The sequence below is a fragment of the Aricia agestis genome, chromosome 2 (genome assembly GCF_905147365.1).
Source record: "Aricia agestis chromosome 2, ilAriAges1.1, whole genome shotgun sequence".
Lineage (NCBI taxonomy): Eukaryota > Metazoa > Arthropoda > Insecta > Lepidoptera > Lycaenidae > Aricia > Aricia agestis.
Genome location: NC_056407.1, coordinates 5,353,735 through 5,374,415, shown reverse-complemented (window position 1 = coordinate 5,374,415; position 20,681 = coordinate 5,353,735). Strand labels below are relative to the sequence as shown.

General features: G+C 37.7%; 1 protein-coding gene across 3 annotated transcripts in view; it reads left to right on the top strand.

The window, feature by feature from the left end:
* The window catches only part of LOC121739858 (zinc transporter foi), a 46,935-nt gene extending 26,584 nt beyond the window's left edge, over positions 1-20,351 (top strand). For all 3 annotated transcript variants that reach the window (XM_042132444.1, XM_042132446.1, XM_042132445.1), the window contains 6 exons: positions 13,072-13,540; positions 13,630-14,681; positions 14,917-15,053; positions 15,629-15,709; positions 16,290-16,477; positions 19,546-20,351. In XM_042132444.1, the coding sequence (XP_041988378.1) occupies positions 13,127-13,540; positions 13,630-14,681; positions 14,917-15,053; positions 15,629-15,709; positions 16,290-16,477; positions 19,546-19,686 (2,013 nt within the window). In that variant the 5' untranslated portion in view covers positions 13,072-13,126 and the 3' untranslated portion in view covers positions 19,687-20,351. The remainder of the gene's footprint in view (positions 1-13,071; positions 13,541-13,629; positions 14,682-14,916; positions 15,054-15,628; positions 15,710-16,289; positions 16,478-19,545) is intronic.
* The last annotated feature ends 330 nt before the right edge of the window (positions 20,352-20,681 follow it).

Below are 20,681 nucleotides of genomic sequence, written 5' to 3'. Positions count from 1 at the left end.
AAATATGCTGAACTATTTTAATACACCGTCTCTTGACTCTTTTGGTAAAGAAGACCATCTTGACTAGTGGTTACTTATATGCTTGGTTACATGCAGCATGCTTCTTTAACCTTCAAGCGGTCGCGCGACGTCGAAAAGACTCCCTTCAATACATTTTCGTTCAAAATATCGATATTTTTCGTTGAATCCGTGTCATTCTCTCAGTGGCTTTTCATTATTTATCTATCTACCAAATAAATAGCTTACTCTTACTCTCCGCACCCCCTTAGCAGAAAAGAGCTCAATTGTTTTTGTCTCGGCGCCGGCGTCGAAAAGACTCCGCGCCTCTCTTATAATTTTACTAGCGACCCGCCCCGGCTTCGCACGAGTATAAAATATATTATAGCCTATGTCACTGAAATAATAACAGCCCTCTTTTTTGTCGGGGGTTAAAAATCAGCCAAGTGCGAGTCGGACTCGCGTACGAATTAATATTATTTTGTTTTTAGTATTTGTTATCTAAGCGGCAACAGATATACACAATAATAATATGTGAAAATTTCTGAAGTCTGGCTATAGCGGTTCTTGAGATAAAGCCTGGCCACAGACAGACAGACGGATAGATGGACAGACAACGAAGTCTTAGTAATAGGGTCCCGTTTTTACCCTTTGGGTACGGAACTATACAAGAATTGCTCGTTTAAAGTAAAATATATATATATATATATATATATATATATATATATATATATATATATATATATATATATATATATATATATATATACAGGGTGTAACAAAAACAAGTGATAATACTCTAGGGTGTGTACGTGTTCCTTGTAGAGAGTTCACTGTGAAAGTAGCAGCGCTGAAAGACGAGTTTCCTCATACAAAAGTGAAAAAAATTTTTGGTCTTTCAGCGCTGCTACTTTCACGGTGAACTCTCTACAAGGAACACGTACACACCCTAAAGTATTATCACTTATTTTTGTTACACCCTGTATATATATATATATATATATATATATATATATATATATATATATATATATATATATATATATATATATATATATATATATATATATATATATAAAATGTCTTTTTATTCGTGTTTTATCGATAATCGATAAACTGAAAAATATGACTCTTCCTGACATCTATTGGCGAATAATAATACTATTTTGTTGGTAACTAATTGTTTTAACGACCAGCAGATGGCGTTATTTAGTAACACGAAGTCAATAAGTGTTTGCTATACCGAGCAAAGCTCGGTCATCCAGGTACTGTTTATTTATAAAACTAAGTCGTCGTTGACCGATAACATTGGAGTGTTATTGCTAGATGAAAAAAAAATCGGAACTAGGATAAGAAAATTCCGATCACTTTTTCTGACCCTGTTCACACAAGATAAACTACTTTGAGTCACCCGATTTTATAACTAAGTTTTTATTAAAATACATTTAATTATCTGGGTGGAATTGATTACTTTTAAAAAGAGTAATAATTAAATTTATAAAATAATAAATCATTTTGAATGAAAAGTGTTTTGTTTTCCAAATTCACCTACGACGTCTTTTAGGTTACGCGCGACCACTTCCGTTACAAAAAAGCGCGCGCCCGCTTAAAGGTTAAAGCAAACTGTACAATATTTTGTATATTTTGATTTTTGTTTGAATGAGCGCAATATAGAAATTTTAATAGTAATCGATTATGTTTATCGATTAATATGCGTTTATAAATAATTATAAATCGTTTAAAAACACGTGATTATGCTTCGGGACTTGCCTCGGGCACGTGCAAAAAATTTTGAAGGAGATTATTTATATTATCGAAGATCTTCTTATTTCAATAATTTAAATATAAAATTAAAACTTGAGAGGTGTCAAGGGACACCCGGATGGAACGAAGTTATAAAAAAATGCTAACGGCCGTTCCCAATATTTGATCTATCTCTGGTTTTGCGCTACTAGAGATAGGAATAACTCACATTAGACATTAGAGACATATATTTTATGTCAATTGTGAGCTATTCCTATCTCTAGTAGGGCACAACCACAGATAGATCAAATATTGGGAACGGCCGTAAAAGAGAGAGAGAGAAACACGCGCTACCGCCTACCGCACGGCTTACAACTATAGCACTTTTGCTCTAGTTGTAAATTGTACTTAATATACCAACACTCTTGTGTCATGTCGCGTCGTTACAACTTTTTCCGTCTAGCCCCTTTTGCAACGCGCGATAAGGAACTTCGTTCCAATAAATCTATTTATACTATTGTTATTCATCTTATTTCTTTGGAAAAACTTTAAAGGAGATTGGTGTAATCTGTCTCTACTATCCCTAATGTTCTTGTCTCTTGAGAGTCGAGACTTAAACGTGTTTTGAACTAGATACTATAGTTAAACAAGACAACTTCTTTTATAGCTATGGCAATAAACATACAATTTCTTTCAAATCGTGTTACTGTAGTGTAGAGTTTCTCAAAAATAGTTCGTTTATTGTATTACCAACTATTTAACATTGCTTCGTAGTTCCCGCAGCTTAAACTTTCCGCTAAGTTTCTAGTTAACAAGTCAAAGGAAAACCGACAAGCGTATTTGCCTCAAAGTTCAACGTTCTTTTTAAGGACACACACAGATATGGTTTTTTGTCTGTCTGCGAATAAGGCCGCTTGTCCACAACTTCCGTCACCGGGACGTCGCGGACAAAAATTCAAATAAAACGCCACTTTATGACCTAGGCCAGGGATAGTGAACCGCTTCGTAATAACGTGCCCTTTTCTGTCTTCTGAAGTCTATCTGAAGAAGTCATTTTTTGTGATTCGGTGCGTATATAAAAATTTGCCTAATTTGGTGCTCACTATGCAGAGGTGGATCTATATCCTTCATTGTTGGCAAAATAATTACTTCGATACTAGTTTTGTGACCAGTGGCGTGCTCTTATGTCACGTGTAGGGCATGGATACCGGTAATCGGTATTACCGGAAAACCGGTAATACCGCACCATTTAGACAATTTTTAAATACCGGTGCTAAAGAGAAAAATACCGGTTTTTCGGTATTTTAGCTTTAATGTATTTTTGTATACGCACACGTGTTTTCAACACAATATTATGATTTATGAAACAATTGAATTTGAAAGTATACCAATACACTCAAAATCAACTGCTAGTAAAATAATAGTTTTGCTGTGTGTGTGTGAGTCCTGTGTTGGCATATATTTTCTTAGTCACACTTATTATTATAATAATGTTACGTGCTAGGGTTCGAAGGATTTGGAAAGAAAGACTGACTCTTATGCTGTGTATTTTATGAAGAACATCTGGTACTCTCGTTCTTGGGACAACTATCTGAAGATAGAACTATCTGCCGTTAGTCTTCTCCCATTTTCGGTAGAGTATTCCGTTTTGAAGTATCAGACTGTCCAATTGCGCCCAGTGCACTCCAGTTTTCTTCCATGTGATGATGTGCCGATGGTCGTCATTTCTTTCTTGAGCCTCCCTCATAGCAATATTCTCCCAGAGCCCCGAAGCACTTGTTCTCGTTAACTTTAAGATTCCTGCTTAACACAATGTTTGCAGTCTTCCGAACACGGCCTTCGTGAAAGTGCGTCGGCATTCCCATGCATCTTTCCGCTGCGGTGTTCTGTCTTGAAGCCAAACTCCTGGAGCTGTTCATGTTCAATCCATCGAGCTATTTGACCTTCTGGATTCTTGAATTGCAGTAGCCACTTCAAGGCTGCATGATCAGTTCACCGTAAAAACTGTCTGCCGATGAGATATTTGTTGAAATATTGTAGCGTCTTTACGACAGCCAAGAGTTCCTTTCTTGTCACACACTAGTTTCTAGAGAGAATCCAGAGGGCTTAGATAATGATTTGCTGAAATATGCAATAACAACTTCTCTTTCACTCTGTTTTTGAGATACCTAACATCCCTCCGTTGGCCGTGTTGCTTGCATCCGTGTTGACTACAAACTGACCTTCAGTTTGTGGATACTCCAGGATTGGTGTTTCACACAGATGTTTCTTCAGTTTCTGAAAAGAATCTTCAGAAGTCTCATCCCAACTAAATTGTCGTTTATCTTATGTCAGCCGATGTAATGGTTTGGCTATCTCCGAGAAACCCTTAACAAAATGCCAGCATGAGCATAGGCCGAGGAATGCCCGCACTTCGGTTTTGTTCTTAGGGATTGGCCAATTTTGAACTGCTTCCAGTTTCTCCGGGTCTGTCTGGATTCCATCACAGGAAACTTATATGTAAATGATAGTCGTTTTTTTAATGTTTAAATAATTGTTGGTTAATTATACTTAAGGAAGATTTTTTTTAGTTATTTGTTTAGTATAAGGAACAAATCACTGTTAAACTTTGAATAAACAAGTTTATTTTAATGTTTTTTTGTTTATTCGATTAAATTATAAAGGATTTAGTGTTTTTTTTTTTATAAATACCGCAAAAATACCGAAAAACCGGAATACCGGTTTTTGAAAAATCAATACCGGTATTAAACCGGTATTGCAAAAATTCCCAATACCGCCATGCCCTAGTCACGTGCCCGGTGCCACTGGTAGCACGCGTGCCATTGGTTCGCTATCCCTGTCCTAGGCTATAGGTTACATTTTCTACTGACATGGGTAATGGGTCTAGCGACCCATGCCGCCGCCGTTTCTAGTGGCGTAGAGCCTATAACCTATAGCCTCGGTCGTAAAGTGGCATTTTATTAAATTTAAATTTTGTCGGTGATTTTCCGGTGTCGGCAATGGACAATCGGAATAAGCCCGAGACCCATTCGTCTCGGGTTTTTTTGGCTGGCTGTGTTTATCAGCTATGAATTTCATAACATGTATATCTTCTCTGGCGCCAGTTATGTAAGCTTTTTAGATGTTTTTATCTTCTTTTATATATGGAATTCAGACGACATAGAATATTTTTTACGATAGCAGTTTTGATGTTACTTTATCAAAAAAATGTTGCTCAATGCTCGTCCAAGCCCGTCATTCATTTTATACGTGTTTATTTTAATATTTAGCTTCTTTAAAGTTTATCAGATGTCATTATTGTTATACTTAAGTTATTGATGGTTAAAAAAATGTATTACTTATAATCAAAAGCCAAAGGACATTAACCATTATTGTACTTCAAAAAGTTTATTTCTTGAATCTTGCACATTGGATCTTTGTAATATCTGATAGTAAAATAATAATAATAATAACACTCGGTCACTAGTCACTACTCACATAATATTATAATGAGCGGTTGATTTTAGTGTAGGAGTTAGGATTCCAGATATTTCTATCACGATGATGTGGTGTACACTAATGAAGCAATAAAATATTAACTCTATGGCTAGGTACATAGAGTTAAAAGTTTCTTGTCAATTACTCGCGTAAATTAAACTTTATTGTTACAATCTCAAAAGGAACAATGCGCTATATTTGTGTCGTTTGTTCAAGCTAATGTGGTCCTTATTGTCTACCATTATGTAATCGTTTATTCCAAGGTCGTAGGTTCGTTAAGATTTTGGCTTTAAATTGAGAGTTTCAAAATAATTAGTGCTAACTTTACAAAATATAGACGATACTTGACTATAGTTTTCGAACTGAAAGTAATCAAAGTGATCATGATGATTTTACTATCAGATTCAATATGGTGGATCTGTCGCAGCCGACTGGTTTAAATAGCCGTTCAATCAAACAGCTTAGAACTTAGACCACAACACAGAGGGAGCCGAGCGAGCGCAGCGAGCGTGCTGCGGCAGCAGCCGCCGACCGTCTTCAAACAAAAGGGGGGCTCGGGGGGCGCAGCCCCCCGCCAAAACAAAAACAAACTCAATCCACATAGTCCAAAAGTAGGTTAGGTTAGAACTGTGACTGTGCTACGGCAGCAACCGTCACAAAACACGCCTCAGAATTTTTTATTTTTACTTATTGCATTAAACTTTTGGTCATCCCTTAAACTTAATCCGAGAATAATCTTTCAATAAAATACAAAAAGTTTTCCTATTTAAAATACTAAAAGTTCTCCCAAATTACATATTAAGCTAATGGTTGCCCTAGTTAATTTGCCATTAAACCAGTTGGCTAAGCGTCGTCTAGCTGTAGTGTAGAACGTTGTAGTCAACAAGTCGGCTAAACGACGTATAGCCGTGAGATTGAACGGCTATTTAAACCAGTCGGCTGCGACATAATATCATAATATTAATACGTGAACGAAAAACTTTGTAACCCTTTTTACGAAAAATGGGGAAACGTAGGCGCATGAAATTTTGTACAGTTATAGTTTATATGGTGAAGGATTGCATCGAACTAATATTATTTTGAAATTATGATTTTATCATACATTTTTTTAACAAATAAAACATTACACACACTACAACACACACACATGAGAAATGACAGATTTTTGAGTGGCAAGCCTATACATACGAATTATACTCTTTTATTTATGGTTGAAGTCTGTTGACAACAAGTTGACAAATTGAAAATGGATTATAGTTTTTTTTATTGAATCTAAGATACTATTAGACAATGCCACAATAGACATAACGACCAGTAGTTCGACTGCAAAGAAACGGACAGGTTTCAATATCTGTCAAATTCGTCGGGTTTCACTAGGATTATGAACGGAATGTGCCTCGCGCTGGCTGATACAATTTATTTTTAAATATTTAAAATAAAGATTTTAAAATTGGATTCTGACAATTTTAATCGCTTGTGCCAAAACACAAACAACAATACGACCAAAGAGGAACACGCCCAGCGAATATGTCATAGTTTTAAATTAGTAGGTAACAAGTTAACAACCCTAGCGACGATTTTCGTCATAATACGTCAAATTTAAAAAATTCAACATCAGTTCTAAGTCGACATACTCTATAATTCTGTCTACTCTGACAATGCTTACACGGCCAGTCTGAGATCAGCTAAATCTCAGAGACAAGAGTTGAAAAAAATGATAAAGTCAATATTTTTTACAAAATATAGGTAGTAGTCCTAATGTCGTTGAAGGTCGAATTTCGACCATTGGGCGATCTCTAGTCTACTTAATTTGGTTTTGAGTTTTGACACGATTAAATAAATATTGAAGTAGTTCTTAGGACTCTTAGGCTTGACGTAGGTCCGCTATCTGCCTAAAAATCAATTTTTTCGATAGTGCGTATAATTTTTTAATTATGAAATAAGGGGGCAAACGAGCAAACGGGTCACCTGATGGAAAGCAACTTCCGTCGCCCATGGACACTCGCAGGATCAGAAGAGCTGCAGGGCGTTGCCGGCCTTTTAAGAGGGAATAGGGTAATGGGGGAGGGTAGGGATGGGAGGGGAAGGGAATAGGGGAGGGTAGGGAAGGGGATGGTAGGGGATTGGGCCTCCGGTAAACTCACTCACTCGGCGAAACACAGCGCAAGCGCTGTTTCACGCCGGTTTTCTGTGAGAACGTGGCATTTCTCCGGTCGAGCCGGCCCATTCGCGCCGAAGCATGGCTCTCCCACGTTTAAGAATGATTTTAGAGCAAAAGGTTATAATCAGTTATAACGTTAAGATAGTAAATCACATTCTAAGTAGGTACATCTGTATTCAGCATTTCTCAGAACTGGGATCGTGCAAATAAATCACGGAACTTCTAAGAATCGAATTGCATGCCATAAGCTCGCAATAGTCTCTTTTGACCGCAAGCCGCAACTGACTACGTTGCCTTCATATTTAACTAATATAATAATATTATCTGCTGGATTAAACCTACTCACTTAAAATACAAAAAGAGTATAGCGCGATATTTAAAAAGTCTAGAAATCTCTAGTTATATGGAACAAATAAGTATGACACGAAAGGCAATATGTTTCACTGTATGAGATAAGATAATAAGTAGGTACTTATAATATGTCAACAAAACAATACCTAAAATCGTGTCGCATAACTTTAAAGTGTACCACTAAAGCACGAGTATACCAAATACAATACGCAGGGCCCATAACCTGTTAATATTTATTTCATGTCTACCCTCGTTTACTACAGATAATGTTCCTAAGTTTTGTCCTTAACTGTTTAATAAACACTATAAAATATATCATACAGGTGATCATAATAATATTATAATCTTGAATCCAACGTTAATCTAAGACGTAACATGACAATGCATTAATAAATCGATGTTAAACGTCGAGCTCAAACAATAAAGTCGTTTAACGGATTGACAAGGATAAACACCGTTTATCAGTTGAAGATAACTTGGCTGGTCTTATCACTCTTATCTCACTGAGATCGTTACAGATAAACGCATGACTTGTGATTTGTAATAACGTCGCGACGTTAAAGATATGATCATTGATCATTGAATCATACATTGTATTATTTTATTGAGGTTAGTTGGGACAAGATTTGGCCCAAAAGCCAGCGACAGACAAACTGTTTTCATTTTATTAAAACTGAATGTTTCCGTACATAATATGACCCCTATAATAGAGGTTAAAGAACGACCTGCAACTGTAGATTTTCGGTCGCGGTTACTTTAGGAGGTATTTAGTTTAGATTCCAGATAGCCTTCGATAAAGTATGATGCACTTATCTTGTTTTCATCGGGATAGTTATCCCGAAGAAAACGCGATTCCTACAGTTGTAGGAGTCACTGCCGGACACTTATGACAGTAATTGCTTTCCACTGCTAGACCACCTCAAAGTCTATAGGGGTGTCTGGCAGTAGATGAATCAAATGAACAGACTGTTGTTTTCTATGTTTGTAAAATGAAATTATTTTTACTTTTTATACATTGTTTGTAACTCTATTTACGTGTATTTTTACATTGCACATCGTCATTTGTAAATTGTGTTGTTTCGTAAACATATTTTATTGTTATGTAATATTGATGAGTGATGACTACTTAAAAATCAGTTTACTCCGTAGCGTTGTTTATTTGAAATTTGAAAATACATACACATTATTATTTGATCTCTATAGTCATGAACTCATGACCGATACTTACCCACAATTAACCGCGCATGCCTGATGTTATACAAAATATAACGTTCCGCGGCCTCTCTACGTTGTTTGATAAATACAGGCGATTTACCCTTCCACTTTTGGACTTATGAAACATTAAAATCAGTTAAGTACCGAGTAGGGAATGCATTACCGGGATACCGGGATCCCGAAATACCGGGATCCCGCATGCATCTTGCGGGACTAATCCCGGTCGAAAATTTAGCGGGATCCCGCGGGACTGGCGGGATTACAAAGAAGCGTGATTCATACGTGTAACTCTGCAGGCGGAGGTACGTGAACTGGCTACTAGCAGCCCACTAAACAATTATTTACCTTCAATTCACTTGTCACCAACCAGCGTTGAAGCTGAGCTAACTTTTTCAGCTGCTGGTTACTTAGTGTGGAATATCAGGAGCCGTTTGGCAGACGACACAAAATTAATACCTTAACTTTTTTAACATACTTTTATAAGTTTGGGCTGTATGTATGTAGCGGACTCTTTGAGTTCAATTTTATATCTATATTTCGAAAAAAAAAAGTTAATTATAAGATGAAAATAAATAAGTGAGTTTTTTTAGTTTTTTTTAACTATTATTATTACGATTATACACTAGACATATAAAAAAATAGTTTTTATTTTTATTAAAAATCCTCTTGCTGAGTAACTAGATAGCATTTTTTTCTGACAGTTACGAAATCGTAACGTTATCGAATGTCAAATCTGTGGGAACTGTCAGCATTACATAATAGTTAGGGAGGGGAAGAAGGGATTTCGCGACATACTAGAGCGTGTCAGATTAAGCTTGTATTGGCTTCCGATATTAGGTGTCTAGTTATCATGATATCATAGAAATCAGATTTCTCACGTTGTGGGTTAAAAAAAGTTATTTTTGAATATTGCAATTGATCGGATCTGTCAGATTAAGATAGTGGATGAGTACCCAAAGAAGCTTCCATATAAAGCACTGACGGTTCAAAGTTTAGGTAAGCCTGTAGGGACATTTTGAAATATAAAAAAAATTGAAGCTTCACATTTTCCTAACTAAGCTTCGCAGATATTTTATGTTGCACTAAACTAAATGATTTAGTCCTTATTGTCTAAAATCTTGTTATAATGTACTTAAATAAGCAATTTTCTGAATTTCATTTCCTTTTCATAACTTAAAAATGGCTGCAGTTTCTGAACCCACCGCTAAAATAAAAAAATGTTCTTATTATTTTTTGATCAATTATACGTTATACCTAACCTAACCTACTAGGATTCTATGACGCTCGACTCTCGAGTGACTACCCACTCTCCACACCCTCGGGCCTCCCCTACTGTAAGTTCAAATAATTTTCGATAACGTTGCGATCATGCCTGTCTACCCATCGAAAACTCATTCTCACCCCTCTAAAACGAAAGAACCCTGTTTCGACTTTCGATATTAATACCATTATAAACATGAAGGTATATTCAAGTCCTGAAATTTAAAATACAGAGTTTAAAGTTCAGTCTGTTGACCAACATGTTCACCTAACCCAGATGACCAAAAATACTTTTTGCGACGTTTATTAGCGGTTTGCGAAACATTGTATTGTATATATGGAGATAATGATCAATTTGGCAAAATAAAACGAAATATGTCCATATTATTTCGTTTTCAGGTAATGTTCTGATAACCACTTTCGTGGTCTAGTGGTTTAGAGCATGGCACTTAAGTCTTGACGCGTGAGTTCCATTTCCGCGGCGCGGTGTAATATAAAATGTTTTTGACGTTCTCTTGTTTGTTTATAACTATTAACTTTATAATTATTGTTATAAAATTATAAACAAACAAGAGAACGAACGCAGGCTGATCACATGATTGACAAGAAAGATGATACAAGTGTTGGATGAGCACGTAAAATGTCGGTCCTGCGTCTGATCTCTTGTCACTCGTGTCGGATTATTCGTTCCACTGAGTTAAGGAACCAGATTATACGAAGAAATGCAATTATATTTGGCACACTCTTTGCATGAAAAAAATACTACCGTCTTACACTATAATTCAAATTCCAAGCGAGTTTTTGGTCAAAAAGAAGCTTTCAAATGCATGTTTCGGTATAATTCGTTGTGGGCGTTGTGTGTTATGCAGGTAGAAAGCAGGTGAAATCGCTAACTTCTGTACACAACCTTGACTCGCTTACGTAAGTGAAAGCAAAGGTTAGCGCTGCTGGGGATGTCTCCCAAGGTCAAGAAGTACCGATAATGTGGTGATTGGGATCTATTTCAGTAGGCAGATGATACTTCAGTTGGAATCGATTAGTGCCACTGGACGGAAGTTGTGAATTTCAAGTATAAAACGGTCACTAGCCGCTGGAACGGTTTTTAAATGTGCTAACTGCTAATGCTACTAAAGTGGCATGGAAGCTAAATTGGCAATTGCCAAGGTATTTAGGTCCCAAATCTAAGCTATATAAATGTGAAAGTATAAAAATACTTTCATGTCAGAAATGGACATCCCACAAGGTTCCCGGGAAATGTACATAATACGTATATCTGCAAATGAGTTATCAAAGAAATAGTTAACAATAACTTTCAGGTCATACCTTTTTAAGCTAGTTCTAGAAATGGTTTCGTCAACTCCAAGGTTTTAACTGTTTTCTAAAATGTAGCGTAGATGGAAGCGATAAATTTTATCAGTCTGTTGCGAAATCTTTTTTGCGCGTGTAAACAGCGGATATAGATAATATTTCGTGTGCCACTGACCTGCCATGTTTGGGTGAGGTAATCTTTTGTTAACGGCCGTCTGATCTATTTTTGTGGAGTTTATTGACTGATGAATATCGATTAATGTAAATGTTCATAATCATTCGACCCTAGGTCTTCTAAGTTGTATGTGTTATAAAATTATGAACTGTTGAAAAGTTGTCTATTTGGTCTGTAAAACTGATATCATTGCTGTGTGGAATTATGTAGGTATAGTTTGTTGTCAATCTACAGCGTTCCTCAATGTAAAAAAAGCCATCTGCCGTTTTTCGTTAATTGGCTTACGATTAGCAGTTCCGGCTTCCACGTTGTTCTTCTTGCGATTGTTATCAGCTAAGTGTCAAGGACTATTCTATATTGTTGGAGAAGTTTTGCTCCTAGCGAGGGGTAACTTGAGAATCGAGAACTGAGATTAACGAAGGACTTTATTCGATTCGATCGATTACATAATACCTAGATAGTAACTAAAATCCTTATTGTTATTTGAGCACGACTAACCAGTCTTCATTATATTAAATAATTTATTGCCTGTAAGAATATTACAGCAATTACATTCTACTTACGTCATGATAAGCCTGCAGCAACCCAAAATTGTAAGTTGTCTGCAATGATGATACCTATGCAATGGAATCAATTTTATCAATCGATCGTAGCGAAAATCATACGACCAATTTGTCTTTGGCGAGTAATTGTCGTTCCGTCTCATTTGCGGTCGGGTCGCGGCTGCCGGCGACCAATCGAAACTCGTCGACGGTCGAGTCTTGTGATTTCCACTTGTACAGTTCCCCATGTTTAATGAGCCGCGACTCTGTTGTCTTATCTCAATTAGTTTGTCATAGCTTCTTGTTCTTTTTTGTCGTGTTGATTTTTAGTCAATTGAGAATTGGTAGCATCTTAACAATTCACTGAAGTATTACAATAGAAGTACTAGAGAGTAGATACATTATCAAATTAACGGTTTAGTACTACAGGTTATGGGCCCAGATATTTTTTTAAAAGATCAGAATATAAACTTATAAATTGATCAAGTAAACAACTATTTCGGACATTTTGTTGATGACAGTAGTGTAAAAATAGCATATTTGTTTCGGCCCTCGCTCGGACAAATTGTATGGCGTCTTGGTATCGAGGCCGAGGCTGACACGAGGAAAGGTGAACTCGGCATGATCATGGCTAATGACCACGCACTGAACCTAATTAGACCTAAATTAGTGCCCATTGAACACTAATTAAATTGGGTTATCTCGATATCCGATAACTAGAGTTACAGCATATTGCACGGGTAGTAACTACATTATTGTCATAAGTTATTGATTAGGAATATTAACCGTGAAATTTGTGATTGGAAGCTGTATATATAATAGCCTTCTTTCTTTGTTGGCAGATTCGAAGCGGACCAGTGAACCCGATGCGACCGTAGTTACACGAAGTGAGCGAAAATGTCGCACCACCTAGTTACAGTGTGCATGTTCTGTCTGCTGTGCGCGGCGCACACCTGCGGCTCGCACGTCAGCATAGACAACGACCTGCGCGCCGTCGACACCACCAAGCAGCTGGAGTATGCGACATTCCACCTCGATAAGCGGAAAATAGAGTCCAAAATACGATACCACCAGAAGCTCCAGAAGATCCGGAGCAAGAGGGAGGTGAAGAATGTCAACCCCGGCGCGTACGTGGAGCAGATATTCGGCATGTATGGCGACGCTACCACGATGACAATGAACCTCACTGGTTTCAAGAGAATGCTAGAGGGTTTAGAGCTGAATACCCTAATCGAAGGAGGGGTTCAGAGGACTGAGACGAAGAAGTATATTTACCCCCCGAGTGGTGCTAAGGACGAGGAGGTAGTTAATGTAAGTTACAATTTTAATATAGCAACTACGACTAGTCCCGGTGGTCATAATATTAAATTGTATGTTTGTATCTTTGTAACTTGTTTTAGTGTGTGAGCAGCGAGGAACTAATCACAACGGTCAACACGAGATTAAAACCGCACGACCATGACCACGACCACGAGGATCACAGCGCGAGCGATCACGAGGCGGAGAATCAAATCTCGGAGGACACCCTCAAGGCTATATGCCCGATATTATTATATCAGAAGCTAGCCAACACCTCCATAGAGAGGGGCGGATGTCTCAAAGAAATGTCGAATACTCTAACGAGTCGGACGGATAAAAAGCAAAATGCATACTCGAAGAGTATGTTTTCGGTGTGGTTGTACTCCTCCCTGAGTATAACGGCGATCAGCGCGTGCGGGCTGCTGGGGGTCGCGGTGATACCCATCATGGACAAGACGTATTACAATCACATGCTGCAGTTCCTGGTCGCGTTGGCCGTGGGGACGCTGTCGGGAGACGCACTCCTGCACCTGATGCCGCACGCCATGAGCCCCATAGAGCACGACCACGACCACGAGAACGCGCTGGAGACGAGGGCGTCCCACGACGACGGCATGTGGAAGGGCCTGGCGGCGATGTTCGGCGTTGTCTTCTTCTACTTCACAGAGAAGGGCCTGACAGTCGTCGCCGAGTGGAGACGGAAGAGACAGAAGATGGAGGACGATAAACTCCCGTCCCGCGTGCGAGTATTAAAAGACGAGGCGGCCTGCTCCGGAGCAAAATCGCCGACGTCGAACTCCTTCATGAAACTCTTCAAACGCGACGAGAAGGGGGATCCCACGACGAAGACGTGCAAGCACAAGTACTCGGAGTACCCGTACTGCTACGACGAGATCGACACGGACACGCACGATGACCACCACCTGCGCGACGGTATACCGCCCAGCCCCAAAGACGGGAAGAAGCACAACAATTCCGTGAGCGTCGTGTCCTCGAACGCTTTGAACGCGGAAGGAAAGGAAAACGAGCCCACGGCCAAGGATTGGCTCCTCAAGTCCGAAACGCCGGCGGTTGTGGAGATGAATAACATTAAGCGCAAAGATGACGGCACGAAGGACGCCAAGGATGGAGACAGTTACACCGTTATATTGAGGTTAGTAGTCTCAACTTGTGTATTAGATAAGTTGTCAAAGCATTACGTCGTTTTACGTACCAATTACGACAGATGTAGCTTCCCTGTCTGTGACGTGGGTAGATCTGAATTCGGAACTGCAATCTACATGCATAATATAACCTTAACAAAATACATACGTAGGAGAACGAAGTACCTGCAAGGTAATTAATTCTCTTTGTTAACATGTTTTTTATTATATTATGTAATATTCCAGGGAGCACTCGCGCGCGCACCACGGGCACTCGCACTCGCACGGGCACGTGCACGCGCCGCCCTCGTCCATGAGCTCCGTCGCGTGGATGGTCATCATGGGCGACGGACTGCACAACTTCGCCGACGGAATGGCCATCGGTATGTGGACATTACTGTACAGAGTATGTAGTCAAGACGTTTTCTTTATCGCTTCTTTATAGAAAAAAAAAATTTTAACCGACTTCCAAAAAGGAGGAGGTGATACGTTCGGCTGTATAATTTTTTTTGTATGTTCAACGATTACTCAGCCGTTTGTGGTCCGATTTACAAAATTCTTTTTTTGTTGTATAGGATCTAACTCGAATTTGGTACCATGTTCACAACAGTGGTGACCTGAATAATATGAGTTATCGGCTTACCTTCTACTTGTGGACGTTTATTTGATGGGGGACTATCTGCTTAACATTACTTGGATGATGACATTAAATAAATCGGTACATTTTCTGTCAAATTTGTCATTAATTACATGCATGAAATGTTAGCAGATGTCAATTTTTACCTCTGTAAAACCTGCATACATACTTGCTTGCATTATAATATAACAAACCCGCTTAGTATTTTAAAATAGGTTCAAGTTAAATAACTTCTTTAATAGATTTATTCTTCTATAAAACATTATCTCATTTAAATACTTTTTTAATTAGGCCAATTTATTATTTTTTTATATTTTCCAGGTGCGGCGTTTGCATCAAACATTGCGGGCGGATTCTCGACTGCTATTGCTGTACTGTGTCACGAGTTGCCGCACGAGTTGGGTGAGGCTTTTTTGTATTAAATTAAATTTTACCGAGAAATGCGAGTCGACCTGTAACATTACAAGTGTGACCTAATTAAGTTTTAGCGCAGTGTAACATGAAGTAGGCTTTCGTTAGCCCACGTTTTTTCCATGCTCAGAAGTAGAAATGTTACGGTTTTTTTTAAGTTTGTCGAAAGTTTAAAAATTAAAATTTAAAAATTATTGTATGCTGCAATAGTTTAGTGTACAGGCAGATTTAGACAGAAAAGGAGAAAAAGTCTTCTTAAGTCTACGATTCAACAAAAGTCTACTATTGTGATGCATCATTAAGGCAGCTTCGTCTCTTGTTCGATCTAGCTCCTATCAAACTACAAAATGGTATACTTTACAGACTGGATCGAACTAAGAATTTTGTTTGAATGTTGCATTAAAAAGTAAAATTGGGGTACAGATAACATAAAATGTACTACTAAACGTACTAAAATAAAACGCTATTTTCAGATTCGAGGTATTCTAAATTCAAAATTTTCCAAATTTAAATTTTCACCAAAATTCATTCATTTCAAATTCTTCCTAATTCGAACTCTTTTTTTTTTCAGGTGACTTCGCGGTGCTCCTCAAGGCGGGTATGTCGGTCCGGCGCGCGGTGTACTACAACGCGCTGTCGTCGGTGCTGTGCCTGGCGGGCATGGTGTGCGGCGTGCTCGCCGGCCACGCCCCCTCCGCGACGCGTTGGCTGTTCGCCGCCGCCGCCGGCATGTTCCTCTACATCGCGCTCGTTGATATGGTGAGTTGATGTCTACGAATAATAAAAACTAAGGAAGAGTAACTGTGTCAAAAAATCTGTTCCACGAGCTACAAAAAGAGACCCGAATACATGCATACTTTATGCAAAAAGAGAGCCGAATACACGCAAGAATTTTGTGTAATTATAGAAGTGACAATTATTGTCAACGGCTTTATTTCGTAAATTTGAGTGTTATAGCACAATAGACATAACTACCAGTAGTTCGACTGCAAAGAAACGGACAGGTTTCAATATCTGTCAAATTCGTCGGGTTTCACTAGGATTATGAACGGATTGTGCCTCGCGCTGGCTGATATAATTTATTTTTAAATATTTAAAATAAAGATTTCAAAATTGGATTCTGACAATTTTAATCACATGTGCCAAAACACAAACAACAATAAAAGAGGAACACGTCCATCGAATATGTCATATTTTTAAATTCGTAGGTAACAAGTTAACAACCCTAGCGACGATTTTCGTCATAATACGTCAAATTTAAAAATTTCAACATCAGTTCTAAGTCGGCATACTCTATCATTCTGTCTACTCTGGTTATAGTTTGTGCGTTTTATGATGATATGCGTGACACATTATAATTGACAATAGTAGGGAAGTTACCTAACAAAAATTAATCGATAGTTTAAAAATATCGAATCACTTCGTAAAGGAATTGCAATCGAAATTATCGATTTCGTACTGACATTTCAGTGGTGCCGGCGATTTAAGATGGCAGCCCTTTTTTATCGATTTGATTTCGATTCAACAGAGTCAATCTCTATTGACATAAGTTTCGTTTCATGCATATGACATTTTTCAAATTTTTTCGTAACAATAATTTTATACTCCTATTTCACAGTTAATATTTATAATTTTTATTAATAAGTTAGCATTTAGCATCTTTTCATTTTTATTCATTAACAATTATAGGAAACATTTTTTTTTGTAGATGGAATATAATTTATTACATTTTGATTTTTTTTGTTTTCTTGTAAAAAGAACCCGTAGCGAGGAACGTGAAAACTGTCACCCATATCATCTTAGAACGCACAAACTATAGTGTTTCGTAGCTATAGTAATAAGTGTGCGAAAAGAAACCAAATTCAAAACGATTGAAGTATGGGAGTTACGTTTCCTTAATTTTTATTATTCATAGGTTGATATATATTATACTAGCTACTAGCTAGTAGACCCTCGAAGTTCAATATGTACTTTGGGGATATCATAAGGCTAGTAGTGGGAGATATTCCTAGTTATCCCGAATAAAATATTATAAAAGAGATTTATAATTAGATATAGAGACTCCTAAAGTAACTACAGCTCAAACTCCGCAGTTGCGTCGTTCTTACTTTCAGCTTTTATAAAATGACTAATGTCTGGCTACCCCTGGTTCTTACTGTAACATTTTTTCAAAAGTAGGAAAGGAGATCGAAACAATTACATACAATTCTGGGCCCTGTATGTAAAAACATGAAAATGGTGTGAATTAAAAGGTTCAAAATTAAGAGTTTCCTTGCTGAAAATTCTATAGATATTGACAATCTGAAAGCTGAGATATTCGAGGTTTAGTAACTCTCTGAACTTATTACATTTGGGCCCACCAGATTCAAATTTCCTTTCAAATTTCCTTTGCGTTTCATATTTCCTCACACAGGCATAATAGGCATGTTATTTATTCTGATTTCTGACACACGCAATCATTTATGCCACAGAAATGGATCTAGTTAGAACCGCCATGTCGCTCCAATTTGCATGAAAACGAGCGTGTCACTTTTTTCATACCTACTGTGACGTCACAAGAGCGCTTTAGTGATGGGAATACCCGTACGCGCGGAATCGATTCGAAGGCATCGCCGCGCCCCGTCTCTTTTGCCACTTTAATAGGTATATCGATTTTTTAATCGATTATTATTCGAGTTAATATACAGAGGAATGATAAATCTAAAGATACGTGCTTGCCAGGACAGCTAGTAATATATTATATTATTCTAAACTAAATCACTAAACAGGAACATAAATCATATTACATAAAATATAATTACCGAGTCACAAAATATCCCAAAGCGAACATTATCATTCCTCTGTTTCATGTCTGTTTCGAAAATCGATTAATTAGAATCGACAATATGTACAACACTATTTGTTTCATTTGACAGAAAAATGAGAATATTGACTGTATACCTCGAAACTAAGCGATGAGTGAAAGTATCGATTGTTTTATTTCCATTGCGCGCTCAATAGCGGACAAACAGAACGAACTCTATAATTTTCAAACTAAAGCGGCAATGTATTATAAATCATGCGGTATACACGCAGTTTAACGTAGATTTCATGGTAAAAACTACAACCACTCACGATTAACATTAAATAATTGATTTTAAAATAAAGGACACATGATTTAATAATAAAATTACTTACCGATGAAAAGAAACGTATCCACTGTTTAGACCAACGTTTCTAGTCGAATTTCCACAGCCCAATACGGCACAATTAGACATTTTTAGAATTCCGATTGATGTCCGATTCCGATAACGGTGGAGCGCAGACTAAAGAACAGACTTTCGAAAGATTGACATTGTACAACGTTTGGGAACGCGATGGCACGCGAAGTACATACACATGGCCTATCTAACTAGATCTATTTCTGTGGTTTATGCCTTGTATAATGTGGTTATGCGAGGTAAAATTTCATCACTTAATTATATTGTTTTCCGTCAAATTTAGATAAGGTTTAATCGTGATTATTTGCTTGCTTCATTGTTGACGTAAAATCCATGAATACCTTCAAAAATTTAAGAAATAAAATTTTATGAGCTAATTATTACGATATTAGTTTGTATCGTAATAAGCTCAAAAACACACACAGAAAAAAGCTCGTCTCTACTTCCTTAGTAGAGACTAATAGTGCCATGCAGCAAACTGCATTAGGTATGACCTCGGTATGACGTATCCATGTTGAATAAGGTGTCGCGATTTCCATGGTTTTTGCTCCATCTCTAAAATGGCTTGTTAAACATTATATAAACAAGTTTTCACCTCACCAACGTCAAATTTTTTTCTTGTTTCAGATTCCGGAATTGAGTTCGTCGCACAGCAACGAGGGTACGTTCTGCCAGTGCATCTTGCAGCTGATGGGGCTGGCCACCGGCATCGGGATCATGCTGGTCATCGCCCTCTACGAGCAAGACCTCAAGAACTTGTTCGGTTAAGTGTCAGTGACGAGTGCTTAGTGTTAAGTGAAGTGACAAAGTGAAGTATAACTACACTAGGGGTCATATTGACCGATGTAACGACATATATGAAATAAAATGTGATGTACTTAGGTAAAGCTCAAATGAATATTTTCTTAGACTCGGTACTATTGCTATCTTATATTTCTACGGTAAGATTTAAGTGTTGGCAGAGAAAGTAGTTGTGGCATTTACATGTACTTTTTGATACCCTCGTGTACAAAATTATCTTTTTACATAGATACCATGGACTTATTTTGTCATCTGAAATGACAATTCTTAATATCTGTCTGAAACATAGTGTGTTTGGAATTAGTATTGTTTAATTTAACCCATCAAGCCCCATTAGCTCACCGGTGAGCGAGACACAATAGATTTCCAAGAATCCATGATCGAAGGATTAAATTATGTGTATTATCTTGAAGTTAAATCATGTGACTACAACGAACAACCCAGCTGTTATTGTGGTATCTGCGTAAAGGGGTTTAAAACAATGTCAATTTTATAATAACTGTGTATTCCCCAAATGTACTTCGTTTACTCTTTCTCTGTTGCCTGTCTGTGAATACTGAGAATTATTATGTTCCTGCTTAATTTTAAGCCTATCGTACTAATTAATCCTTAAATATATAGACATACAAATACGGAGCATTTAATTTAAGACGCACTACTAAATACATCCATACATCGTAATATTGTTTCTTTTAGTTAAAAAGTGCAAGATCCAGAATTCCTTTGATCATTTCCTACTAAATAAGCGTAGCCTAGACTCTAACCCCCTTATAGTGTCTAAACACACTAGGCCGAAAAATCGCAGCCTATGTATTTTAAATTATCGATGACACACCATGCAGAAATTTCGTCGCGTTATATTGTATGCGTAGCGCATTGCTGGCGTAATCATGACGAACTTCGGCCGCGTATTTTCGGCCTAGTGTGTTTAGACACATGCCCCCTTACTAATAAACGCTGTA